Source organism: Sander lucioperca, chromosome 4, assembly GCF_008315115.2.
Source record: "Sander lucioperca isolate FBNREF2018 chromosome 4, SLUC_FBN_1.2, whole genome shotgun sequence".
In the NCBI taxonomy this organism is placed as follows: domain Eukaryota; kingdom Metazoa; phylum Chordata; class Actinopteri; order Perciformes; family Percidae; genus Sander; species Sander lucioperca.
The window spans coordinates 12,668,862-12,693,808 of record NC_050176.1 but is presented as its reverse complement, the minus strand read 5'-3'; the positions used below and the strand labels follow the sequence as shown (position 1 = coordinate 12,693,808).

The following is a 24,947-nucleotide window of genomic DNA, read 5'->3' as shown; positions in this document are numbered from 1 at the left end:
TACATTACGGCCAAGCATGCGCCCTTAAAATAGCATCTGAATAACGCGCCACTGACTTTAGACTAGGTTTTTCTTGGTCTGTGGCGGAATTGTTTTCTGAAACTTCAAAATAGCATTTAGTTCATTCCCTAATTTACTGACGTGAGTCTGTGGAGGGAAAAGTCCGCTGTGCATCGGGTGCAAAATAGGAATGATACACGCGTTGGTGTACAAAGTCAATTGCGCTGGGTGCAAGATAGGGCCCCCGGTGTGCATTATATTTTGGCTTTAAAGGTGCCCTGTGGAGTTTTCTTGTAAACAAAGAAAGGTTGTGTTTACATTCAGTGTTTTCACCAAAATTAATTGTGTGCATCCTTGAGATCTTATACAGTATGTTGAGTGTATTTCCTTCCTTATAAAACATTTGAAAAGCAGATGTTCAATCCTGTATTGTTTACATCCATGTTGCATTGCTATGTTTGTTGGCATGTTGCTGCAACTGTCGATTGCAGAATATGAATTGTGCTGCCCGTAATTCGTGCATGGGCATCCTCATGAATGATACAAACAAAACAGGGACCCACTCATAAATGCTTAAGAACTCCACAGGGTAACTTTCGGATAACTTTTTTTTGGGCTGGAATTTGTTGGTAGTTCAGTACGCCCTTTTAAAGCAGTCTCAAGTGGCGGTCAGTGCAGATTACTCTATACTGTGAATCCCCTCAAGAATGGATACTAAGATTCAGGGCCTTTTGTGGCACCCAATGTCAAAAGTGTTTGGTTTTGTCACATTGTTCACATTAAGGGTTGCTATACTTTTATTTTTTAGGCCTTTATGGAAATAAAGGCCTAAAAAATAGGACAGATGAAGACATGAAAGGGGTGAGAGAGGGGGAATGACATGCCGCAAAGGGCCGCAGGGCAGAGTCGAACCTGCAGCCGCTGCATCGAGGAGTAAGCCTCTATTTATGTGCACCTGCTCTACCAACGGAGCTAACCCGGCCACCGGTTGCTATACTTTTAAATGAAGCAAAAACTCTTCAAATCCTAACAACAAGCCTCGATTAATCCACAATGACATTACCCATTTAGTGAAAGTCTCATAAAAGTTCTAATGCCCCCTTAAAAGTACATTTGTAATGTAATATTTCATGAGGCCCAATTGAACATGTGTGTAATTACATTAATCCTTAAAACCTCCACACAGGTGCTTTTATTTATGCTTCCTGGTTAGATCTCCTCTCAGTACAAGCTGGCCATTATTGACATCATCCTTTACACACATTGACACATTTACTCCACAGGTGTGACATCATGTACCTCTAATCTTATATTTCCACCGATCTTCAACCTGAGCAGAGGTCTATCGGAAGGGGTAATTGTTTAGTCCTGATGAGTGTGACAGTGTTTTTTAATTATCTATTATTATTATTATTATTATTATTATTATTAATTCTCAAACCTTAAGACTGCCATCACCCCTATATCACCAACTGCCTTATTTTTAGTGATGTTTGTTGTCATGAAACAGAAACTGCACCATAAAAATCCAGTATTTATTGTTTATAAGACTATAAGAATGTGCTATTATGATGTAACAAATCTGAAATTGCGTGTGAGCAGATGACAGTGATGATGAGGCAGAGGGAGACAAATGCACAAAGCTGCTTATTTCCGACACAGATCAATGCCGTCCTGTCAGCCAAGGTTCTCCTGAAAGAGACTAATTTGTCCCTAATGCCGCGGTGTCAGCAGCCCTCAGCACGGCTCTCCTCTTAAGATGAATCTCTGGCACCTTAGAGTTATCTCATCTCGCACATTTCACTTGGAGAGCAACACATCTCAATCTGGACACTGAAACACACACACACACACACACACACACACACACACACACACACACACACACACACACACAGAAGAGTGACCAGACCGTGATAGAATCGTGATGGAATGTGAAGCTTATCTTTAGCTGGCAGGAGAATGACGGAGAGTATAACACACACACACACACACACACACACACACACACACACACACACACACACACACACACACACACACACACTTCCCAACTCTCTGCAAGAGTCACTCTGCTCAGTCACTGAAGTCTCAAGGGTTCCAAGCACTAAAACAGAGTTATGAGTTATAATAAACAAAACATTCACTCTCATATGCTCTCAATAGGACTTGATAGCTGATCCATGGGGTGTGATAGACACACACACACACACACACACACACATAGTATTATGTATATGTACAATTTGAGTTGCAGCCAAAAAGGAGTGCACAAGTAATTAGAACTCAGTGTCGGTGGTTCAAAGCCAGCCATCTTAAATGTGATTATTAAAAACAATTTGAGAGTCAACAGTGGAATCACCAGTTTCTTATGTGGCTGTTCCTCTTTTTTCTTTAATCATCTAAAAGCTTAAGCTACAAAGGTAATGTTTGACTCTGGCATATACCCCCCCTGTAAAACCACCATGTGTCATTTTTACACTTTTTGTGTTTTGATTGAACAAACGAGATGTTAATGAGCTTTAGAGGTGCTGGGAGGCTGGTTATGTTAGCTTTGGACAGAGCCAGGCTAGCTGTTTCCCCCTGTTCAGCCCAGAATGTTTTGCTTTTTCCCGTTGCCATGGCTATTCATAAACTTAACCTATGAACTTAATCTTTGGTAGCCTGCAGTGCTGGATAACCTCCTGACCTCCATGAAGTTTGTCCTCCATGGCATGGGTGTCCTCCGGATCAACCTGGCTAACAACAGGAACAAGGTAGGAGTCTGCATGTCTCTGTGTCAACATGTCTCTCTTTATGGCTGGCATTTTGTACCTTTTTTATTTTCTGTGTTTTTCATTTCTATTAGACTTTTTCTCAAAACCTGTCTGTCGTTTTGCTATCTTTCTATTTATCATCGTGCTCCTCTTCAGTTAAAATTAAGTTGTATGCTGCTGGTTTTCCTGCACTGCACCCAGATCTCCACTAGAGAGCAGCATCTCAGCACAGCAGCCACAGCTGCTGCATGCGGCAACACACACACACACACACACACACACACACTATGTTTGCATGAGAGTGAGCAGAAAGTTTGACTTGGTGGGTGGTTTGATTGCAATGTTCAATTTGATTTGAACTTAACTGTCAAAGTTATCGGCGCTCATCCTCCCACTCAGCACGTCTTGCCGGGAGATGATGACCAAAGTATTTCCCGTATTAAATGTCGCCAGGGCATGTGTGTATGTGTGTGTTATCACGTGTTTGTGTGCATATCCGTTAATTTGTGCATCTGTATTGATTAACAAACTTTAAACTTTATTAATAAACTTTTTTGTCATTGAGACTCACATCCTTTTTTCCATCTGGCCTCCACTCCTCCCTGTCCAGCAGTCCATCCATCCATATATCTGTCTCCGTCTCTTCTTGCAGGTCCACGCCCATACTGTCCTGTCGTGTGGACGGTGTTTTGACGAAGAACAGGTGCTGTTTCCTTTCCTTAGCCACGCCCTGTCCTGTCTGTTGGCCGACCAGGGGGTGAGGGCGGCTGCAGCCCGGGGATACGAGTACGAGCTCAATGACTCAGCGCTGTAGTGAGTACTCTGCCAGCACACAGTTATGCTGTGATGAGGAGATGCAGGGGTCTAATTAACTAGACTTAGCAGCCGGTGCTCTGCCGTGTGCTCGCTGTCACTAAAAATCAGAGTCTCAGGAGTGAAAAGACAAGAGGGAGGGAGACGAACCCAAGTAAAGTGTAATTACCTGTACCTCCAAGGTTATTATATACATCTATATAACATGTTTAAAATACATACTTGAGTTTGTTTTGGTTTTGTGCGAGCAAAGCAATGCGACACAAAGAAATGCTCACACATAGACATATAAATAATATGATTACAGAGAATGTTTAAAAATGTGAATATTTAAGAAAAAGACATGCGTGCAGACACAATATAGAAAAGAAGTGAGGATACAGATGAAAATAAGAGTGTAGAGGCAGGGGATGGCGTGTGTGATGCGGAAGTAAGACAGGGCTGGGACCCACCAGGAGGCTGTCTGTTCTCATCCTCTACCCCAGCGAGAGGCCTCGGCTCTGGGGTTATCTACACCGACAGGCTCCCTTGTTCCCACTGAGAGCCACCATCACCCTCCGTGCTTTCCTCAGGCACACACACACACACACACACACACACACACACACACTCACACACACACACACACACACACACACACACACACACACACACACACACACACACACACAGGTTAATACTTCTGTACTTGTGAGGACCCGTATTGACATAATGTTTTTTCCATACCTTTGGCTTAGCTTAAAGGAAATTTCAGTCTAGTACAACTTTTCTTGTAGGAAGGCCATAATTCTCATCAGTAATAATAATAAGACTGTATTGAACAAACCCTCACATTGTTTAAACTTTTATCTAAGTTTGGAAAATAAAATATATTTTTTTTTACTTACTTTACTTGTGTAGTTGTAAGTACTCAGATTTCCTGTGCGATGAGAGATTATTACAGACATTTCAGGTGTGCTCACCTTGGTCCATCCAGCTCTTGTGTATTGATATTGTCATCTTCCAAGATCTCAGCACTTACTTTGAGCAGAACTTTATCTTAACTAAATAGAAATAATAGGCAAAATTAGAAAAATAAGATTTTCCTTTGGACTAAACCTAACTCTAACCTTAAAGCTAGATGTCTTGGAGATGACTAAAACATTTGTGAACACTACATTCACACATCAAACAGTTGCTTATTGATACCTTCAGCAGTTATGGCGCAACATGATCATTCATGTGGCTTTGGAGTCGTCTCTCTGGCCACCTCTCATATATACACTCGCTTTTTAGCTCTGTTTTTGGTCTCTACCAACTCCTGAGGGAAATATCTAAAAAAAACTACCTCTTTCTCTAAAACGCAGAATGGTCCTCACAAAGACAGAAGTACAAAACACTTGCACTGTGCAGCATCCGGTAGACAGTGTGTTTTTTACTTTAAGCAGCAGGATGTGTGTTCCAAGAAACTAATTCAGGATGACTAGTTGAGAATGTCACAGTCAGTTCAGGTGTAGGTGGAGACGTCTGTGTGTGTGTGTGTGTGTGTGTGTGTGAGAGAGAAAAGATCACATCTCATGGAGCGCACACACATGATACAGTTGATTACACTAGCTGTGTTAATAGCTAAGCTGTGTTTGAAAGCTTAGCCTCAGTGTGTTATTATGGTAAATCGTGTGAATATTCATCATGATGAGCCGCTGCGGCCCCTGGGGCTCCTTATCACTGCACACTATACCCACCACCTGGCAGCTGATGGGCCCAACACACACACACACACACACACACACACACACACACACACACACTCACACACAATGTACAAGTCTACACACCTGCAACTGATACCTGATTTTATTCTCTTTTGATCTCAAGTTTGTCTGCAGGTTATAACATTTTCCTTCCTCTCTCTCTTTCCCCCGCTGATTTCTCTTCTGTTTTTCACTTTTCTTTCTCTGCCTCCTCTTCCTCGTTTGGTAGTTTTTTTGAGAACCTGACCCGCATCACGTCTCCAGATTACGTGCCCACAGAGACAGACGTTCTGCGAGTACGACTGAGGACGACCGGCGTGATAGAGACCCAGTTCAAAGTCAACCATCTCATTTTCAGGTAGACTCCTTTCACTCTTTATTAAGTTAAATACTGCAGACTGAGGGTGATTATAACCACCTACTCAGTCAGAGCTGCAGGTCTGCACTTGACTTCTTCAGAAGTGGCGTACCAACTCACTTCACTTCTTTAGCTGTTACACTCTTATCTCTGTCTACAGCCATGTGATAGGCCTGAGATGTGAGATGGGCGGCTTCATTCGATACGTCAATAGCGCACCTATCATTTGGCTTTAAACTCATCTACTGACCGCGTACACACACATTCAAAAGCATCAGTGGCTCGGTCTTATCAGTGGAGAAGCAGAGGGCAGGTATCTGAGCCCCTGAGGCTGATGTCAGATGACCATATTCATCTCTGATCAATGAGCCGTTGTCACATAATACCAACTTCTTTATCATCCTCCAATGGCTAAACTCATTTCCTGAAACGGCTGATGGTCATGACAGGGCGATAGATATTAATGAACTTGAGTTATGTGCAGCCTGACTGATGCAGACGAGCATGACAGAAAAATCCGCTGATGTTGTACTAGGCTCATTTTTTGTCAGTTTAAAAAAAAAAAATGTTTGTTATTGTTTGTAAACAATGGAAGTTGTGAGAGTTAGAAGAGCTGAGGAAGGGACTTCCGGTTTGGCGATGTAGGTGTGAGACACAGAGCAGGGTGGCTCCCGATTAACTCTCTTAATTACCCAAATAACTGATGACTTTCCACCAAGATTTTATCAAAGTGTAGGCGTTGGAGTTCTTGGTTTTTCGAGGGGGCAAAATGAGTAAGCAGCAGAGACAAGCGAGCGCACGATCTAATGTTAGCTTAACTAGCAAGTTAGCTTTTATGGCTGCAGCAGCTAACGCTACTACTATCGCTGACGAATCTGAAGATGGCCATTCTGGAGACTCTCTCTCAATGCCACAACTGATTGCAGAACTAGCTAAACAACGTACTGGTCTTAAGGAAGACATGGCCACACTAATCCAAGAATCGATGAAGCCCCCTGACAGTGATACCGTCAACTCTTTTCAAGCTTTTCAAGCTCTTTTCTTACCACAACAGAAACCTTGGCAGGCGACAACTTCGAACAGCTCTTCGCAGCTGAAGCCACCATCAAATTACTCCAGACCCTGAACACGCCTCTGTCTGACGCCTTGAAAATCTGGAAAATAGGTCTCGTAGAGCTAATCTGTGCATCCTGAATATACCTGAAGGTAGCGAAGACGGCCAAGACCCCACTACGTTTGTATCCAGGCTGCTGAACGATGCCATGGGAGCGGACGTGTTTGCAAATCCTCCAGAACTTGACCGCGCACTAGGTCCAAAGCCTGCAGAGGGACGACCTCCAAGACCCTTCATCCTGTGCTTCCATCGGTACAGAGAGAAAGACCTCGCCTTGAAATGGTCCTGACAGCACCAAGTGAAATATGAGGGAATTACATTGAGGATATATCCAGACCTCAGTACCACCCTCGCAAAGAAACGGTCTGCATTCAATGGCGTTAAGCATACTCTCTACCAAAAAGGAGTGCAGTTCTGTCTACTTTTTGCAGCCCGACTCAGTCACTTTTGAAGGAGAAAATCTCTTGTTTGAGACACCAGAAGAGGCCCACACTTTCTATGATCGCCGTGTGGCTAAAATACTAGCTGTTCTGACTAAATGAGACGTCAGCAGCTAACATTCTCACAATGATTGATGTTAACATGCTGTTGTTTAGCAGTATAATGTTTACCATGTTCACATCTTGGTTTAACGTGTTAGCATGCTAACATTTGCTAATTAGCACTAAACACGAATTACAGCTGAGGCTGATGGGATTGCTGTTAGATCTGCAGATATTTGGATCTGGACTGTACTGGACAAATTGACACTGAACATTTGTGGTCTGTGGAAATCAAGAGGTTGGTAAAGAGCGTTGCATAGCGGCAGCATGAAGGATTGTGGGTGATTTTCCATAGTTTGGTTTTATTGGAAGAGTAATGAGCCATAGAGGGTTAACAAGGAACTATTCAGCACTACACACATTTTATTGTGTGTGTATCAATTAAAGAAAATCAGATTACTTTTTTCTTCTTTCTTAGTAATGTCTACCTAAGGAGCACCTCCTCTTTCATTGTACCACAATAACATCTTGTCCTTCTTCAGTGCTTGATATTAAATCGTATATGGCATTTCAATAATAAAACACATTACCTCAGCTTTTCATAAGATCTCTGTTTAGCATATAAACATTGTAGAGCGAGTCAGTTTGTCAGCAGATGACTTCAGTCTGGGACATTTGTGTCACATCTAAATGCTTCTTGTACGTCTCTGGATGCCGCTGACTTGTGTGTGTGTGTTTTTGCATTTAATGGCATAAACACATTTAAATGGATTTGACAGTTGAAGTTTTTCAACAGCGAAGAAGCTCTTTGATGATAACGTTATCCTGTGCAGATAAATGTTGCTATTTCCTCGCAGTCTTACTGTTTGCGTCACCGTTGAGTCACTTACAAGCTTGTTGTTTTTGCTTTTTTTCATTTGTTTGTGGGTTTGTTTTCTTGTGAAACATTGTGATGGTGACGGTGTCAGAGCTGAGAGGAGAGAGCAGAGTCCCAAGTGGTGCTGCAGGATGGAGCCCAGCCTCCCTGCCCTCACACATCCTCTTCGCTTATCTTCCTGAATTGTTAAGGAGATAAAGAATTTGGTTAAGTTAATTGACACACAGTGCCATGAGAGAGAAAGACAGACTGTGTGTGTGTGTGTGTGTGTGTGTGTGTTCGTTCGTGTCTGAGAGTTCAAGCCCTTTGGGGTTGATGAAGAGCTTAGCATAAGTCGATGTAATTATTTCAAACTTGGCAACAAAAAAGATATTAAAGGGATTTGGAGAAGTATATGGTTTGTGTTTGTCAGAAAGAGCGAGTGTGAGGTTTTCCATTCAGACATGGACGTGTATGTGGTTTTACAAACTAATAAATTAATAAATCCATCCATCTTCTTCCGCTTATCCGGTATCGGGTCGCGGGGGTAGCAGCTCCAGCAGGGGACCCCAAACTTCCCTTTCCCGAGCCACATTAACCAGCTCCGACTGGGGGATCCCGAGGCGTTCCCAGGCCAGGTTGGAGATATAATCCCTCCACCTAGTCCTGGGTCTTCCCCGAGGCCTCCTCCCAGCTGGACGTGCCTGGAACACCTCCCTAGGGAGGCGCCCAGGGGGCATCCTTACCAGATGCCCAAACCACCTCAACTGGCTCCTTTCGACGCGAAGGAGCAGCGGCTCTACTCCGAGCTCCTCACGGATGACTGAGCTTCTCACCCTATCTCTAAGGGAGACGCCAGCCACCCTCCTGAGGAAACCCATTTCGGCCGCTTGTACCCTGGATCTCGTTCTTTCGGTCATGACCCAGCCTTCATGACCATAGGCGAGGGTAGGAACGAAAACTGACCGGTAGATTGAGAGCTTTGCCTTCTGGCTCAGCTCTCTTTTCGTCACAACGGTGCCATAAATTGAGTGTAATACCGCACCCGCTGCGCCGATTCTCCGACCAATCTCCCGCTCCATTGTCCCCTCACTCGCGAACAATACCCCAAGGTACTTGAACTCCTTCACTTGGGGTAAAGACTCATTCCCTACCTGGAGAAGGCACTCCATCGGTTTCCTGCTGAGAACCATGGCCTCAGATTTAGAGGTGCTGATCCTCATCTCAGCCGCTTCACACTCAGCTGCGAACCGATCCAGTGAGTGTTGGAGGTCATAGGCCGACGATGCCATCAGGACCACATCATCCGCAAAAAGCAGCAATGAGATCCCCAGCTCACCAAACTGCAACCCCTCTCCACCCCGACTACGCCTCGATATCCTGTCCATAAATACTACAAACAGGATTGGTGACAAAGCGCAGCCCTGGCGGAGGCCAACTCTCACCTGAAATGAGTCCGACTTACTGCCGAGAACCCGGACACAGCTCTCGCTTTGGTCGTACAGAGATTGGATGGCCCTGAGAAGGGACCCCCTCACCCCATACTCCCGCAGCACCTCCCACAGTATCTCCCGGGGGACCCGGTCATACGCCTTCTCCAGATCCACAAAGCACATGTAGGTGTGGGCATACTCCCAGGCTCCCTCCAGGATCCTTGCGAGAGTAAAGATCTGGTCCGTTGTTCCACGACCAGGACGGAATCCGCATTGTTCCTCTTCAACCTGAGGTTCGACTATCGGCCGAACCCTCCTTTCCAGCACCTTGGAGTAGACTTTACCGGGGAGGCTGAGAAGTGTGATACCCCTGTAATTGGCACACACCCTCTGGTCCCCCTTTTTGAAAAGGGGAACCACCACCCCGGTCTGCCACTCCTTAGGCACCGTCCCCGACTTCCACGCAATGTTGAAGAGGCGTGTCAACCAAGACAACCCCTCCACACCCAGAGCTTTAAGCATTTCTGGACGGATCTCATCAATCCCTGGGGCTTTGCCACTGTGGAGTTGTTTAACTACCTCAGCAACTTCCACCAGGGAAATTGACGACAATCCCCCATCATCCTCCAGCTCTGCCTCTACCATAGAGGGCGTATTAGTCGGATTTAGGAGTTCCTCAAAGTGCTCCTTCCACCGCCCTATTACCTCCTCAGTTGAGGTCAACAGCGTCCCATCCTTACTGTACACAGCTTGGATGGTTCCCCGCTTCCCCCTCCTGAGGTGGCGAACGGTTTTCCAGAAGCACCTTGGTGCCGACCGAAAGTCCTTCTCCATGTCTTCTCCGAACTTCTCCCACACCCGCTGCTTTGCCTCTTTCACGGCAGAGGCTGTAGCCCTTCGGTACCTTGCAACTGCCCCCGGAGTCCTCTGGGATAACATATCCCGGAAAGACTCCTTCTTCAGTCGGACGGCTTCCCTGACCACCGGTGTCCACCACGGTGTTCGTGGGTTACCGCCCCTTGAGGCACCTAAGACCCTAAGACCACAGCTCCCCGCCGCAGCTTCAGCAATGGAAACTTTGAACATTGTCCACTCGGGTTCAATGCCCCCAGCCTCCACAGGGATGCACGAAAAGCTACGCCGGAGGTGTGAGTTGACAGGGGCCTCCTCCAGACGTTCCCAATTTACCCGCACTACCCGTTTGGGCCTACCAGGTCTGTCCAGAGTCTTCCCACACCCTCTGACCCAACTCACCACCAGATGGTGATCAGTTGACAGCTCTGCCCCTCTCTTCACCCGAGTGTCCAAAACATACAGCCTCAGATCAGATGAAACGATTATAAAATCGATCATTGACCTTTGGCCTAGGGTGCTCTGGTACCAAGTACACTTATGAGCATCCCTATGTTCGAACATGGTGTTTGTTATAGACAATCCATGACTAGCACAGAAGTCCAACAACAAACAACCACTCTGGTTTAGATCAGGGAGGCCGTTCCTCCCAATCACGCCTCTCCATGTGTCTCCATCATTTCCCACGTGCGCGTTGAAGTCCCCCAGCAGAACTATGGAGTCCCCCACTGGAGCCCCATACAGGACTCCATTCAAGGTCTCCAAGAAGGCCGAATACTCCGAGCTCTTGTTTGGTGCATACGCACAAACAACAGTCAGAGTTTTCCCCCCCACAACCCGCAGGCGTAGGGAGGCGACCCTCTCGTCCACCGGGGTAAACTCCAACGTAGCGGCGCTCAGCCGGGGGCTTGTGAGTATCCCCACACCCGCCCGGCGCCTCACACCCTGGGCAACTCCGGAGAAGAAAAGAGTCCAACCCCTATCCAGGAGTATGGTTCCAGAACCGAGACTGTGCGTAGAGGTAAGCCCCACCAGATCTAACAGGTAGCGCTCCACCTCCCGCACAAGTTCCGGCTCCTTCCCCCACAGAGAGGTGACGTTCCACGTCCCAGAGCCAGCGTCTGCTGCCCGGGTCTGGTCCGTCGAGGCCCCTGACCTTCACTGCCACCCATGTGGCAGCGCACCCGACCCCAGCGGTTCCTCCCACAGGTGGTGGGCCCATGGGTTGGAGAGAGAGGTGCCACGTAGCTTTTTCGGGCTGTGCCCGGCCGGGCTCCGTGGCAAACCCGGCCACCAGGCGCTCGCTAACGGGCCCTCCATCTGGGCCTGGCTCCAGACGGGGGCCCCGGGCTTCCTCCGGGCAGGGTCACTCCATCTCTACCTCGTTTTTTCTATAAATTAATAAATGATTTCCTTAATTATACGTACAGACACTGGGTTTTCGGAATTCATTCAGCAGAGGTTTAGGAACACAGCAGAGACTTCAGAGGTAAAATGGAAATGGAGATTGTAAATACTAAGGCTGCACGTAGCTAACACAATGTGAAACTGCCGCCCTCCATTCAATAGCTGTCTACCTCTTGTTGGTTTACACTCAAGGTTTCTGAGCCAGCATCTGCACCCTGCATTTCTATTTTAATATCTTTAAGAATTGTTGTATGTTGAACTTTAATGTTTGAAACTATTCTCGCTCCATCAGTATTGCTGTGCTTAATCTCCAATGTCAAGTCACAAATTAAAGTATGTTAAAAGTGCAGGACTTAGGCTTTGAGGGGTCTATTCATGCATTGCATGTATCCCATTATATCCCCAGGTCGATTTTAAAACTGGGTGTTATTGTCCTGAATGTCTTTTGAAAATGTTCGGTTAAAAACCAAATATTAGCTGACATATCATTATATTTTCAAACTCTTTAGTATTCATTGCTAGTGGCCTAAATAATAGTTTGAAATTCTTCAATATATCTGAAAGCATAAAAATCAACTTGGTCTTATATTGTGTTTGATCAGTCGTGTGTCTTATTTGCTTCGTCAGTGAGGAATCTGCCATGTAGAAGTAAACACAGAATTAAATATTAAAACATAAACAATGTACAAAGCTTTCTCACTGTATAACATCAAACTTAAGTTCCTTCTGTGGAATAAATTTCTGAATAATGAATGTGACCAAATGTTCATGATTTGCATAATTCACATTAAATACCGTCTACAGGCAAACATAATGATCCCACACAGTACAATAATGTGATATCAGTTGTCATGCTATACGTGTATTTTGCAAAATGTCTAACTATTCTCATAGGATAGCTTAGATGTAACACAGGAAGTTGTGCGCTAAATGTTTTGGAACCATTAACACAACGCTCCCTCTATCCTGCTCTCTTTTTTTACCCTTCTGTATCTCTACTTCTTTTCATCTGTGCTTTGTGCATTATGTGTATGTTCACTGCGTGGGACAGTGAAGTAGACAAGCTGTATAATCAGTGAATGAGTTGGTCTGACTAATTTACCGATGATTCAGGGTTTGAGAGTTTTTTTCTGTGTTTACAGAAGTGCATTGGTTCCTTTTTTAAAGAATTCATATGATCAAAACTGAAATAAAATAATATTTTTTGGGGGGTAACAGGAGTCGCAACACCTGAGTACATGCGTTTGAATTGCTCTTTTCATCTTTCCAACAGAGAATGACTAATGGTGGTGTCATTATCTCGTTATTCGTGTGTGTGTGTGTGTGTGTGTGTGTGTGTGCAAATGCACACACCCAGACGCAGCCGAGTTTGCATACAGACACCCTGTTTGACCTTTGACCCCTCAGTGTAATAACGATCTGGGTCTTTTCCTGCAACATTAACATCAACTGCTCTGATAATTATAATTGCAATTACAACACTGCAGATGAGGATGAACATTATGGGGCAAGAAGGGCAGGTGTGGGAAAGGATGATGTCAACTGAAGACAGGGTGTGATGTAAAAAAAAGAAGAAAAGTGTTCCTTTACACAGATGAGGTCAAAGTTTGGAACATATTTGGTCTCGATCTTGCCATGCGTTATGTTGGGAGGCTTTGCTTTTGGTTTGGGGACGTTGGGATGTTGTTTCCAACTCCAATGGTAAAGTCTGGACAAAGGGTTACACCACATTGTTTTGCCTCCTCCAAGGTGCCGTGATTATATGTGATTCTGTAAAACGTGGGACACACTGTATAAGGCTGAGTGAATGTCATTTTTCTTTACGTTTTTGGTATGACTATGACTATGTCTATGCATGCTGTAAAATGATCTTCTCTGATATCAGATTTGTGTTGTAATAAACGTATATATATTGCCTAAGTACAGCCTGACTGAGCCGCTTGCATTGAAATAAATGACCTTGTACGATTTATTCATCATGTTTTCAGTTGCAAAATGGCTGTCCTTTCTGGCTCCTTTTGAAGGCAGGTTGTTGGGAGCAGAAGTTGACTGAATATGATATGACATGAGAGGATTGTGGTCCATGTGTATCTCTATGTGCACTTTCAAAGCAGGGAACGGACTTAGTACTTGTCGTTGAGTGTGTGTTATTAGGGTGACGTTGCGCACGTGCTTGCGGGTAGGTTTGTCTAATATAGCATTGGCTTCACTGATATGTCCTGTCTGTGCCTTCAATTTCCATGGAAAATTTCCATCGGAAATCTTATCTCACCTTTGTGCCTCTGTGTTTCCACATGTTCATTTCCCCTCTCAATAAAGAGCTGCATTAGCGCGAAGGATGCTCAAGTGGAAAGTGGGAGATGGCACATCTGGCTTTAAAAATGGGTGAAGTGGGATGAACATATCTGTGTCTCTCTGTTTTTCTGCTCTTCTGCTCTTATTCCTGTTGTGTTTCTCTCTCGCACTTTGGGAGAACATTGACCTTTACGCTCTTTGTGTTGCTGTGTTGTGATTGTCTCGGGGAAAATGTTGTGATTGTCTTGGTGAAAATTGAAAAAGGAAGGAGGTAGGGGACACGCTTCTCTTTGTTTGTGTGAGTGTAAATGGCATATTTTAGGAATATCTGACCTTATCCAAAACCAATACAATCTGTCATTGATTAGAGTTACCCCTCAGTACAACAGTAGGCTGTACCATCAGTATAGAAGGTCATGAACACACAGAAAACACTGGAAATTGAATCCTGATAAAGGACATGTCAGTCACAATGAGATTTCATGTCACATACTTGCGCACACACACACAGACACACACACACACACACACACACACATATAATTTGAATACAGTGCAGCCTTCACTGTCTGATGAATGATAAATAAATAAATTAACAGACTTTCTCCCCCTTAGTAGTAAAAAAAACGCACAGGGATGATGTTTTTTATAATTTTACGAACACATCCATGTGTAATAATAATGTAATGTTCTAATAATGTTAAGTAAGTAATAATGTTCTTGCCTCCAAAATAAGACCGAAAAGAAAATCTCTCTGCGGTTTTGTTATGAGTAGCAAAGGGAGGTCAGAATTTGTCATATTGAGAGCATATGGGCAAAATGCCTTCTTTGGTGTGAGAGTAACTACTGCGTGCGTGCGTGCGTGCGTGCGTGCGTGCGTGCGTGCACTCTCTTGAAGGTCCCTGATTGGAGTGTGTCACCCTGCTAAATCAGTAGCACCTGGGCCCAGAATCACAGTGTGGATACATTTTATCCCTTTGTACATGCACAGCTTTTGTTGTTACTTGCCTTTGAGTTTCTTCTCTTTTGCATGTGTGTCTTTTGTCATGTCCCTATTGGCTGGGATTCCAACAATACGCCTAGTTTTAAAGCCGACATTTGGACTTGTCATAGCAGAAATAGTACAGGTGTAATTAATGATATTATGTATTCAAGTGTCCCAGTAAGTCATACCAGTGAGCCATCGTGCACAATCAGTGTTGGGAACGTTACTTTAAAAAAGTAATTAGTTATAGTTACTCACTACTTGTTCCAAAAAGTAACTGAGTTAGTAACTGAATTACTCTATGATAAAAGTAACTCGTTACGAGGGAAAGTAACTATTTGCGTTACTGTTAAAAAAAAAAAGTTGCTATATGTCAAAGAATGTGGATTTTTTTGAGCAGTTTTTTTGTTGAGAGGCAGAAAGATCTAGCTTTTGCTGCTTGGAGGACTTTGCTCCGAGTCCGTCTTTGCTAGTGGATGGCGAGCTATCATCTGTGGTGGAGGTATCGGAGTTTTTGGCCACTAGCTTTGTAGATGCGTGTGTCGTTGTGAGATGCTTCATTAAATTAGAGTTGCTTACAACGGATGTTGACAAAGTCTTCGCTCCTGGACATAATGTACACATTACATGCACGTTCTTGCCTTTGACCACAATGAATTTGAAGTAGTGCTTATATCTCCACCTTGAAAATGCCAACTTTTCATCGGATTGCTCCTGACTCGCCATCTCTGCTGCTGCATCGAATCTCTATTTAGCTGTTGTGTGTGTGTGTGTGTGTGTGTGTGTGTGTGTGTGTGTGTGTGTGTGTGTGTGTGTGTGTGTGTGTGTGTGTGTGTGTGTGTGTGTGTGTGTGTGTGTGTGTGTGGCGCGTGCTGGCATGTGTGTAAAAACACTGGCTCTGATTGGCTACCATGAAACATGACTCTGCCTTAGCCAATCATAATCGCTTACCTCGTTATTAACCCACCTCCTCACTTGCTGTGAGCCAGGGGTGCATTCGGATTACACAGTTTATTCAATCAATGCATAGTAACGTCCTGCATTTAACGTCCAGTAACGTTAACGGCGTTGTAACGACGGGAAAAGTAATTCGTTAGATTACCCCGTTACTGAAAAAATAACGTTGTTACCTAACGCCGTTCTTTTAAACGCGTTATTCCAAACACTGTGCACAATACAAGGCCCTGAATGTGACACACCTAAATAGGATGCAGCAAGGATTATTGTTATTAATTACACTTTTTTTGTGATAAGCCAGTACGGGTTAACCTGCATGTTTTCTATTTCGTTAATGTTTATCTCCCTTTCTCTGCACTTTGACTTCCACAGTTAGTCTTGTTGTGGGCATTTGTCAAACCTTGTTCTCTCCATCTCCCTGTGTACAGGATGTACGACGTTGGAGGCCAGAGAACTGAGCGGAGGAAATGGATTGGTTGTTTCGAGGACGTCAGGGCGGTGCTGTTCGTGGTGTCGCTCAGCGGTTACGACATGACCCTGGTGGAAGACCACTCCGTGGTACGCGCTTTACTCAGTCACTCCCTCACAAAAGTTCATGCTCTCCAGACAAAGCAACTAGAGACCACTTGTTAGATCTCAGCCAATCAGATTACGTTCTGTCCTCATAGACCAAGTTTTAAAAAGGACTAAGTGCCTGCTCCTCTGCAGCTATCTGATGGTGTTATTGTCTTCTCTCTGCAGAATCGTCTTCAGGAGAGCCTGAAACTCTTCTCCTGCATCTGCAACAACGTTTTCTTCTGCAGCACATCCATGGTGAGAAATTCATCAGTCTCCTCCTCACTTCCTTCACCTCAGGAGGAAAGATGCAGTAAAATAAATGTAATCTAAAATTATCTTTAAGACTAAAGACAAAAAAAGAACAAAGCCTCCATAATTTGCAGAAATTAGGTTTCCTAAATCACAATAAGTAATACTATAAAAGATGATTTATTCATTGATCTGTCTACGTGTTAGCTTTGCTGAGTTTCTCTCTAACTAATTGACTGTGTTAGCCCCTCAAACCTAACTCTCATGTTGAAAACCACTGCTCTGGGTGGTCACAAAATAATTTTGGGGAGTTACAAATATAATCCATAGCACAGAAAAACAATGTTAAATACTTTTTAAATCCGTCTATTTCATCTTCTAATCAATTCTGGAAAAGAGAGACTAGTAGTTTCTAAGTGGAAACTTCTGCTGTGGTTAAATTATCCACCACTCATCCTGATATGTGGACTGGCAAGCTATAGCTATATTTAAATGTCACAAAACAAAAAAGGGTCCAGCTGAAGAGGGTGGGAACCCTAGTTCAGTTTGACAGTTAGAGGGCGCAAAACATGGATGAGTGGAGGAGAAACAAGCAAACTCTTTTGTTGCTCCCTATTTGTTCTCTATGACACCATGAGACAAGAATAACACTAATGTGTTTGATTAATGCTGTTTCCACACACAAACACACACACACACACACACAGGGCCCAGCCCCTGTCCTTTGTCTCTGAGTCCTCTGTCACTCGTAATTTAACAGCGAATTGTAATTAGGGTGAGCTTTGGCGAGGCGACATTTTCCCCTCTGTGTTTTTCCGTTCTCGTTTCCAGTAAATGATCACATCAAAGCCAGCGCGTAACGGGCTTGTTCAATTTATTCCACTTAACTCGTATTTAAAGCCCACTAAAAAACACAAGTCACTGAATGTTGAAGCGTGTGTCACCTGCTGTTGACTCTGCAGCGGTTTCTGCAACTTCTCCAGGAGCCCGTCCTCTCAAACACTATTTTATAACACTTGTGACAAGCCTTTATAAAAACTCCAATCTCTACCCAAACAAAGGCACATTTCAGTTTCAATATATAATTGAGATTGTGAGGATGAGTAATTTATGCTTGGTCATAACCCCCTAACCCTAACCACAGACACAGAAATATCTTAACAAGAAAGTTGTTACACCAAAGTATCTATTTAAGTCAAATGTTTTTTTTTAACCATAAAGATTTTTTATTTAGGGCTTCATCAGAGTTAAATGGGCAATTAAATGTCTGTGTGTGACGTGTTTATGTGCAGGGTTGTGTGTGGGCCTGCATGTTAACATGGCTAACAGGCTCATTAAACAAAAGTGTTTAATGATACCTTTTTAACGTGGGAGGGAAATTTCTAACCTCCACCTCAATTAACTCTTCACTGTGGCTGGTCAGTGATAATTACACACCCAGGTGTTGCTCTGTATCCTGTTCATTGAAAATCTGCTCTACCTCATCCTTCCCTCGTTATCTTGTGTGTGTGTGTGTGTGTGTGTGTGTGTGCGTGTGTGTGTGCGTGTGTGATCAAACCAGAAAAGACAAAACTTGGTCATAGTTTTAATTGGTTGACTACAAAGCCAAAAGGACCTGTGAAATGTGGTGGCAGAGATGTGTAAAAAGTAGTTGCTGAGCTTGTTGAGCGCCTGCACTGGAGACTGCATAAGTGATCGATTGCACACTGATGAGTAGTGGGAGGTCATTGATTAGCCATCATCACCCCATGCTTGTATCAACGCAGCTATTGATTTTCACATTTTAGGTAAATATCTGTAAAGTGACAATAAATGTGTCTGTAAAAACTGATTTATTTGTTTCATTGTTCAGTTATTTATTGCAGCGCTAAAGAAAGAGTCACCAAATCGAATTAACATTTCATTGATTGTCCTTTTCCACTGGGATGAAACCTTTGACTTGTGATGAGCATCTCGTGCTCTCAGCTTGATGTTTTTGTGTGTTTTGTATTGCAGATTTTATTCATGAACAAGATAGACCTTTTTCAAGACAAGATTTTACACTCTGGGCGACATCTGCGGCTATACCTGCCACAGTTTAAAGGTAGGACTTATGTTAGTTAGTTCTGTCATTTATTGCGTCCTGCACATACAAGTGCCCACATGGATGTATAAGACATAAAAAATGCAGCTGCAGTGGTGAAACAATTGTCAGACATGAACGCAACTTCTTACATATAAACTTTATTAGGTACACGTGCAAAATCTAATGCAATCAAATACAGCAACAAAGCCTAATGTTCAGTTTCTCAGTTATCTACATTTAGTTGAATTAACACTTTTCTGAAAATCCAGAACTCATCAGAAAAGGAAATTGTACTGAAACGTGTAGCCCTTAAAACAATAAAACATGAAATAGACTTCATCTTCAATCTCACCTTTCCTGTTCCTGTTGAAACAAAACATGTCATTTAGTTTTGCACCAAACAGACATTTGTCCTTATACATAACAAACAATATGTCCAAGCATCATGAATATTACACTGTTTTGAAAAAGAAAATATATGTTAATTGTACACAAAGATTTCACCTCACTAATCCAGAGATGTCCATTCACAATTCAAAGATGTGACTCTTTATAACATCTAGGAATTCTATTATTAGTATTGAATAAAAAAATATATACAATTTCAGTCATAAAAATGTGTCAACAGTTTAGGGTGGTATAAACATTAAGACTGACAATAATCTCTGTTTCCCACACACACTGATTTTCATCCGCTCCACTGAGCATTTCCCTCCCCACATCTCAGTGGGCTCAAGAGGAGCTGCGTCCTCTCTGCTCTCATGCAAATGTCAACATAAATGCAAAAACTCTTGGGATTGGAGTCAGCCAGCAGAGCAAGTGTCTATTTCACACTACAGTAGTCTCCACAGCGCTGCTGACTAAGGTCTGGCAACACCACAGATACATTCAAGGATAGGAGAAAAAAAACGCTCAGGGTTGTTAGCATTTCTTTTATTTTTATTTTTTTCAAAGATTATTTTTTTGGGGCTTTTATTTCAGAGTGACAGTGGATAGACAGGAAAGGTGGGAGAGAGATGGGGGATGACACGCAGCAAAGGGCTGCAGGTCGGACTCGAACCCGGGCCGCTGCAAAGGCCTCAGCCTACATGGGGCGCATGCTCTTACTGGGTGAGCTAGAGGTCGCCCCTTTGCATTTCTTTTAACAAATCACAATCGTCTTTGGCAGCGCTAAGCTCCGGACGCAGCGACGGTGACTCTGCAAAATGGTCTCAGGAAGGAACTTGTTTTAGTGAAACATTTTCACCTGGCAAATGAAAATGTCACATAAAATATTAAATTAACTGTTCACACAATACGGTAATGTGAGCTGTTTAAATTAGCTGGATATACATGGTTAAACATAATTTGCTCTTACCAGTGTATCGCCAATCGTTCCCAAAACGTTCCAACTAGAGAGTAAATGCCATAAACACATTATTTGTAAATCTTAACAATCATTCCCAGATAGGACCAAGCAGGCCTGCGGCCTTGTTTCACGATCCAAATTTTTGTCAAAACTTGGCATCTCCGGCATGTAACGTTAGCTTGTTAGCTTGGAGGTGGTTCTTGTTGTAGAGTGGCAAATCTTGTCAGACCTATTCTGTTGTTCTGTTGAGCCAGGTTAATTTCACACTGACCGCAGATATGATGACAAGTCTGATGCAGTGGCCCCCGACCTTTTTCGTTTGATGTTCCCTCACAGCCCTATTAGATGAGCTTATGTACAACTTCATCAAAACCAACCCATCATGTTCCAAATGGGTTAAACTAGATGTTATATAATACCATTAATGATATAAAGGTCTATATTTTTACAAACAATTCTTTAATACAAGACAATCCTAAAATTAAAGATATTCCGGTTTGGTTTTCTTTTTTCAGTGTTTTCGCTCAGGTTTGCGTTCCTGTTACTACCACTATCACTTGGAGTGGCAGGAGCTGGACGTCTGAGCCCTTCCCGTTACTTTTAGCTTTTCTATTTGTACTTCTCTGCTTGCTTTGTAACAGTGGTGGAAAGTAGCAAAATACATTTACATTTAAGTACTGTGTGTAGTTTTGGCCTTTTGTCGCGTTTCGGATGTCTGAGTTGTTAGCAGTTCCACTTCTCTAAATGTTTCATCATTTAAGTAACCACAAACTATCCAATATTTCACAAAAAGTCTAAAAGATTAAAAGAAAAATCATCTCGCGACCCCTTCGATTTATCCTGTGACCCTTGGGAACCACTGGAATAAACTACTGTATCTGAAGTAGATAAACGCTCCACCTCGTCCAGCTACAGCAGTAAAATGTAACATACACATTGATGCATTATACACAATCTTATAATGTATTAGTCACAAGGGACATTTTACTGCAGAACAAGACGTTTTACTTTGATACTTTATTTTAGTAAATTATTTGAATACTTATTCCACCACTGCTTAGTAACTAGTTTTCATGAACTCTAAGTCGCATCACTTGGTGTTCGGGCGTGACAGCCGACACAGGTTGGTGTGACGCATGTGCTGTGCCTGTCATAGCTGGTAGGTTATGGATTATTGTGACAATACATGTACTACAGATCAGCCTCACAATGATGTATAATCATATTTGTGTGTTTATTACCCTCCTAAACACAAATATGTAAATCATAATTTCTATTTTTTCTTTTGTCTTTAGTACCCCTGGTTGGGATTCACAGGTCTAATACACATCTTAGAATCACACTTATTCAGGTTTCTGTGAAAAGGCCAGATGCCAGATGTTTCACTATAAAGTCTCTTCCCCTCCTCATCTCTCCAGGTGCAGACTGCGATGTGGATTCGTCTGCCCGCTTCATCGCCGCCACCTTCGTCTCGCTCAACGCTACTCCCAGCAAACTCATCTACCACCACTTCACCACTGCGACCGACACCTCCAACATCCAGGTTGTCTTCCAGGTGGTTATGGACACGATAATCAAAGAGAACCTGGAGGCTGTGTCGCTCCTGTAACCCAGTGCCGGACATTACTGGAGGTCCGAGACATTACTAGACAGCCGGTGCTGTCGCCCTTCAGATGTCTCATTTATAAAGACGTGAAAATCGTCTGCTCCAAACGTATTGTCTGATTCCTATCTGAAGGTGCAGCCTGGAAGCTCTGACGCTCTCTGCCACTGTTGCATTTCATCCCCTGATGCTCGATTCCATGTAGCTTAGAAAAACTAAATTAGAAAAACAAATGACGTTGAAGAAGAAGGACCACCTGACTGATCCTTTGTTTTGGGGTCAAAACGTTGATTTTTGAAACCTTGTGTCGAGAGTAATGGGCATTTATATTTTTGTACTATACTATAAAATCTGAGTTTGAATAGTGAAGTTACTTTTTTGAGGACTTGATATATACACATTTATTTGTGTGTGTGTGTGTGTGTGTGTGTGTGTGTGTGTGTGTGTGTGTGTGTGTGTGGGGGGGGGGGGGAGAGAGAGAGTGAGGGGGTGAGGATTTACTGTTTGTCCATTACTTCCTCTGTGCACAGTTCACTCATGCATACCATCGTATTTTCCGCTCATCCATCACTGTCTGAGCACATCCTGTGCGTCACCCCCTCCTAATGAGGCGGTGATCACTGTAAAAGCACCCCAGTTTGTGTTTACTCATCCTGAGCTGAAATCACCAACACTCCCGTTGTTTATCTGTGCCTTCACCTGTTCTTCTGACGCGTAACAGTCAGTGATGATACTGGTATTACCACTGGTATTTCATATTAGAACTGGGAAGTGTATGTAAAAAACATCCCTGAAGCCTCCATCTTGAGTTTAATTTCCTTTCTTTTGCCTCTGATGATTATTGTTCCATTATTTATCACACTCACACCAGGATGATGCTTCCTATATGTGATATGTGTGGAATTAACTCTGTTGGGGTCTGACTGTTTTGAAGGCTCCACTGAGCGACTGACTGTTATCACACCAGCTCCTCTCTGACTCGGTAATAAACAAGATATGGTAATGACTGATACGCTTTGATATGCATACTCAAGGTGAAAGAAAAGAAAAACACCCCCAAGTGCCTCATGATCTAGTGGTTTTGCTGTCGTGTAATTTAAATGCTTCATACGTGTGTGAAATTTGTATTTTCCATTCTCTGGTTTTCCACTTTCAGAATAATTTTGTATTTTATACCGTATCTCTACTCTTATAGACCATGTGTTTAATGTAATTGTATGGTATGTACTGTGTATTGTACTGAAACGACAATACAAAATGAATGGCTGACAACCTTATTTTCATTTTTCCATGCAAATGGATTTAGCTGGTGGATCACTTATTTTCCCCTTTTTATTCCCCACTAGTTGAATATTAAAGACACATTTAAGCCACACAACAGGTTACCAGTGTTTGTTCATTTTAATAGATAAAATAAATAAAAGTACTATCCAGGAAATCTGCTCTGCAGTCAACTTTCTGGATATTTAATACATTTTGCCAAAGGAGGGTACATGTACAGCAACGATGGAAAGTCATCTGGAAAGAAGATGGTTTCAACTAACATCTCTTGCACAGTTTTTTTTGTACTTTTATACTCCTGTCTACATAACCAAAGTAAAACAAAACAATGTTTGAGGTTTATTTTTATTTTTTTAAATAAGAGAACATTCAGAGTCTGCAGCAGTCCATCGTCGACAGTGATCAGGTTTTCCTCCGCGCCACACACGCATCCATTCCTTTCCTTCATTTTTCGTGTCCAGAGAAGCGCTCCCGGGGCTCGGTGGAGGACCGGGACTCACGCGGACAGGCAGTCCAGGGAGTCCAGAGTGAGGAAGACGTCCGCCTTGCACTGGAAGGTGCCCGTCCCGTCCCGCAGCAGCTCGCAGCTCTTCAGGTTTGGAGAGATGTCTTTCACGCAGATGGCCTGCAGGAGGTGAAAATAAGTGATGAGAGAATTTTAAAGTTAACTGAAAATCCGGCAAAATGAGCTTTGTGTATTACTGTAGGGACGTTTTCTCAAACTAACCTTATAGGCTTGCATTTCATTTACTTCTTAAATTATATAGGACTGTTTCGTTGTGCAGGAATAACAGTAGGCTATTGCCGTGATAAAACAAATGTGGAACAGTCGCTTATATTAGACAAATCCCATATTTTCATTCTCCCTATGTTTGCCTTTATTCGGGTGTAGTCTGTAGGTAATGATCATTTAAAATTCAGAGCATTTTTTTTGTTAATGTTAATGGCCGTTTTGTCACCATCTTTTAATAAATGCTGCTGGCTGCGCTTTGACCTGCACCGCTCACTGCTTTGCGCCTTTACGCACGAGTTGTTAAACTTTTAAGACAATATTTTGATCTCAACACTTTGTTTCGTTGTCTTTATGAAACAAAGGGTAACACAAGTGCTGTCTAATCTCTGAATAAGGTTTGTTTACGTGAAATATTTCTAATGTTTATCGTGTCTTTTTTGGTGCTGAAAGGAAAGTATTTTCTTATGCGAGTCTCTTCATTTTATCATTAGTGTAAAAGAAGAAGAACCCCCTCAAACAGGAATAAAGTTTGTAGTATAACGGCACTTACCATGTTTTTGAGGATGGAGATCTGCCTGTTAGTCTCTTGAAGCACGGTGTTACCTGCTGTCTCCCCGCTGTCCATCAGCGTCTCTTCGGACTCGGACCTTCGGACGTAAGGCGACCTCCTGATACCGGACAGCAAACCGGAGGCACGACCCACCGAATAGTAACTGGGCCCGGTTGACTGCTTGTACCAGGCTTCGACTGGATGGCAGGAGATGAGCAGAGACACTGCGACGCACACCACGGCAAATCTGACTGACCTCTCCATGTCTTGAACCGTCTTGGCACTTTTTTTACGCAGAGGAAAACGGCGCTTTTCTCGTCTGTTGTTGGTCAGAGGTCGACTTTATGTTTTAATGGGTGTTTGGAAAACTTTCTGCTTCTTATATAGGCTGACTGGTCGACGTTATCGTGACCCAGGACGTTCGTCAAATCAAAATTGAGGTGGGCGGATGATGATCCGTCTTTATGCGGGAGAAGGAAAAAAAGACCAATCCTAATTGATCAGTTTTGTGTGTGTGTGTGT

At 43.2% G+C, this 24,947-nt stretch overlaps 2 protein-coding genes across 2 annotated transcripts in view; one reads left to right on the top strand and one right to left on the bottom strand.

The window, feature by feature from the left end:
* Positions 1 to 21,967, top strand: part of gnav1 (guanine nucleotide binding protein (G protein) alpha v1) — a 28,750-nt gene extending 6,783 nt beyond the window's left edge. The window contains exons 3-9 of the mRNA XM_031288930.2: positions 2,664 to 2,756; positions 3,409 to 3,569; positions 5,529 to 5,657; positions 16,467 to 16,596; positions 16,780 to 16,851; positions 18,841 to 18,928; positions 21,677 to 21,967. Coding sequence (XP_031144790.1) covers positions 2,664 to 2,756; positions 3,409 to 3,569; positions 5,529 to 5,657; positions 16,467 to 16,596; positions 16,780 to 16,851; positions 18,841 to 18,928; positions 21,677 to 21,867 — 864 coding nt within the window. The 3' untranslated portion in view covers positions 21,868 to 21,967. The remainder of the gene's footprint in view (positions 1 to 2,663; positions 2,757 to 3,408; positions 3,570 to 5,528; positions 5,658 to 16,466; positions 16,597 to 16,779; positions 16,852 to 18,840; positions 18,929 to 21,676) is intronic.
* A 1,271-nt stretch (positions 21,968 to 23,238) lies between these two features.
* Positions 23,239 to 24,947, bottom strand: npb (neuropeptide B). The gene is made up of 2 exons (XM_031288935.2): positions 24,426 to 24,947; positions 23,239 to 23,767 (listed from the first exon to the last, which is right to left on the bottom strand). The coding sequence occupies exons 1-2, from the start codon at positions 24,687 to 24,689 to the stop codon at positions 23,639 to 23,641; spliced, it is 393 nt and encodes a 130-aa protein (XP_031144795.1). The 5' UTR covers positions 24,690 to 24,947; the 3' UTR covers positions 23,239 to 23,638.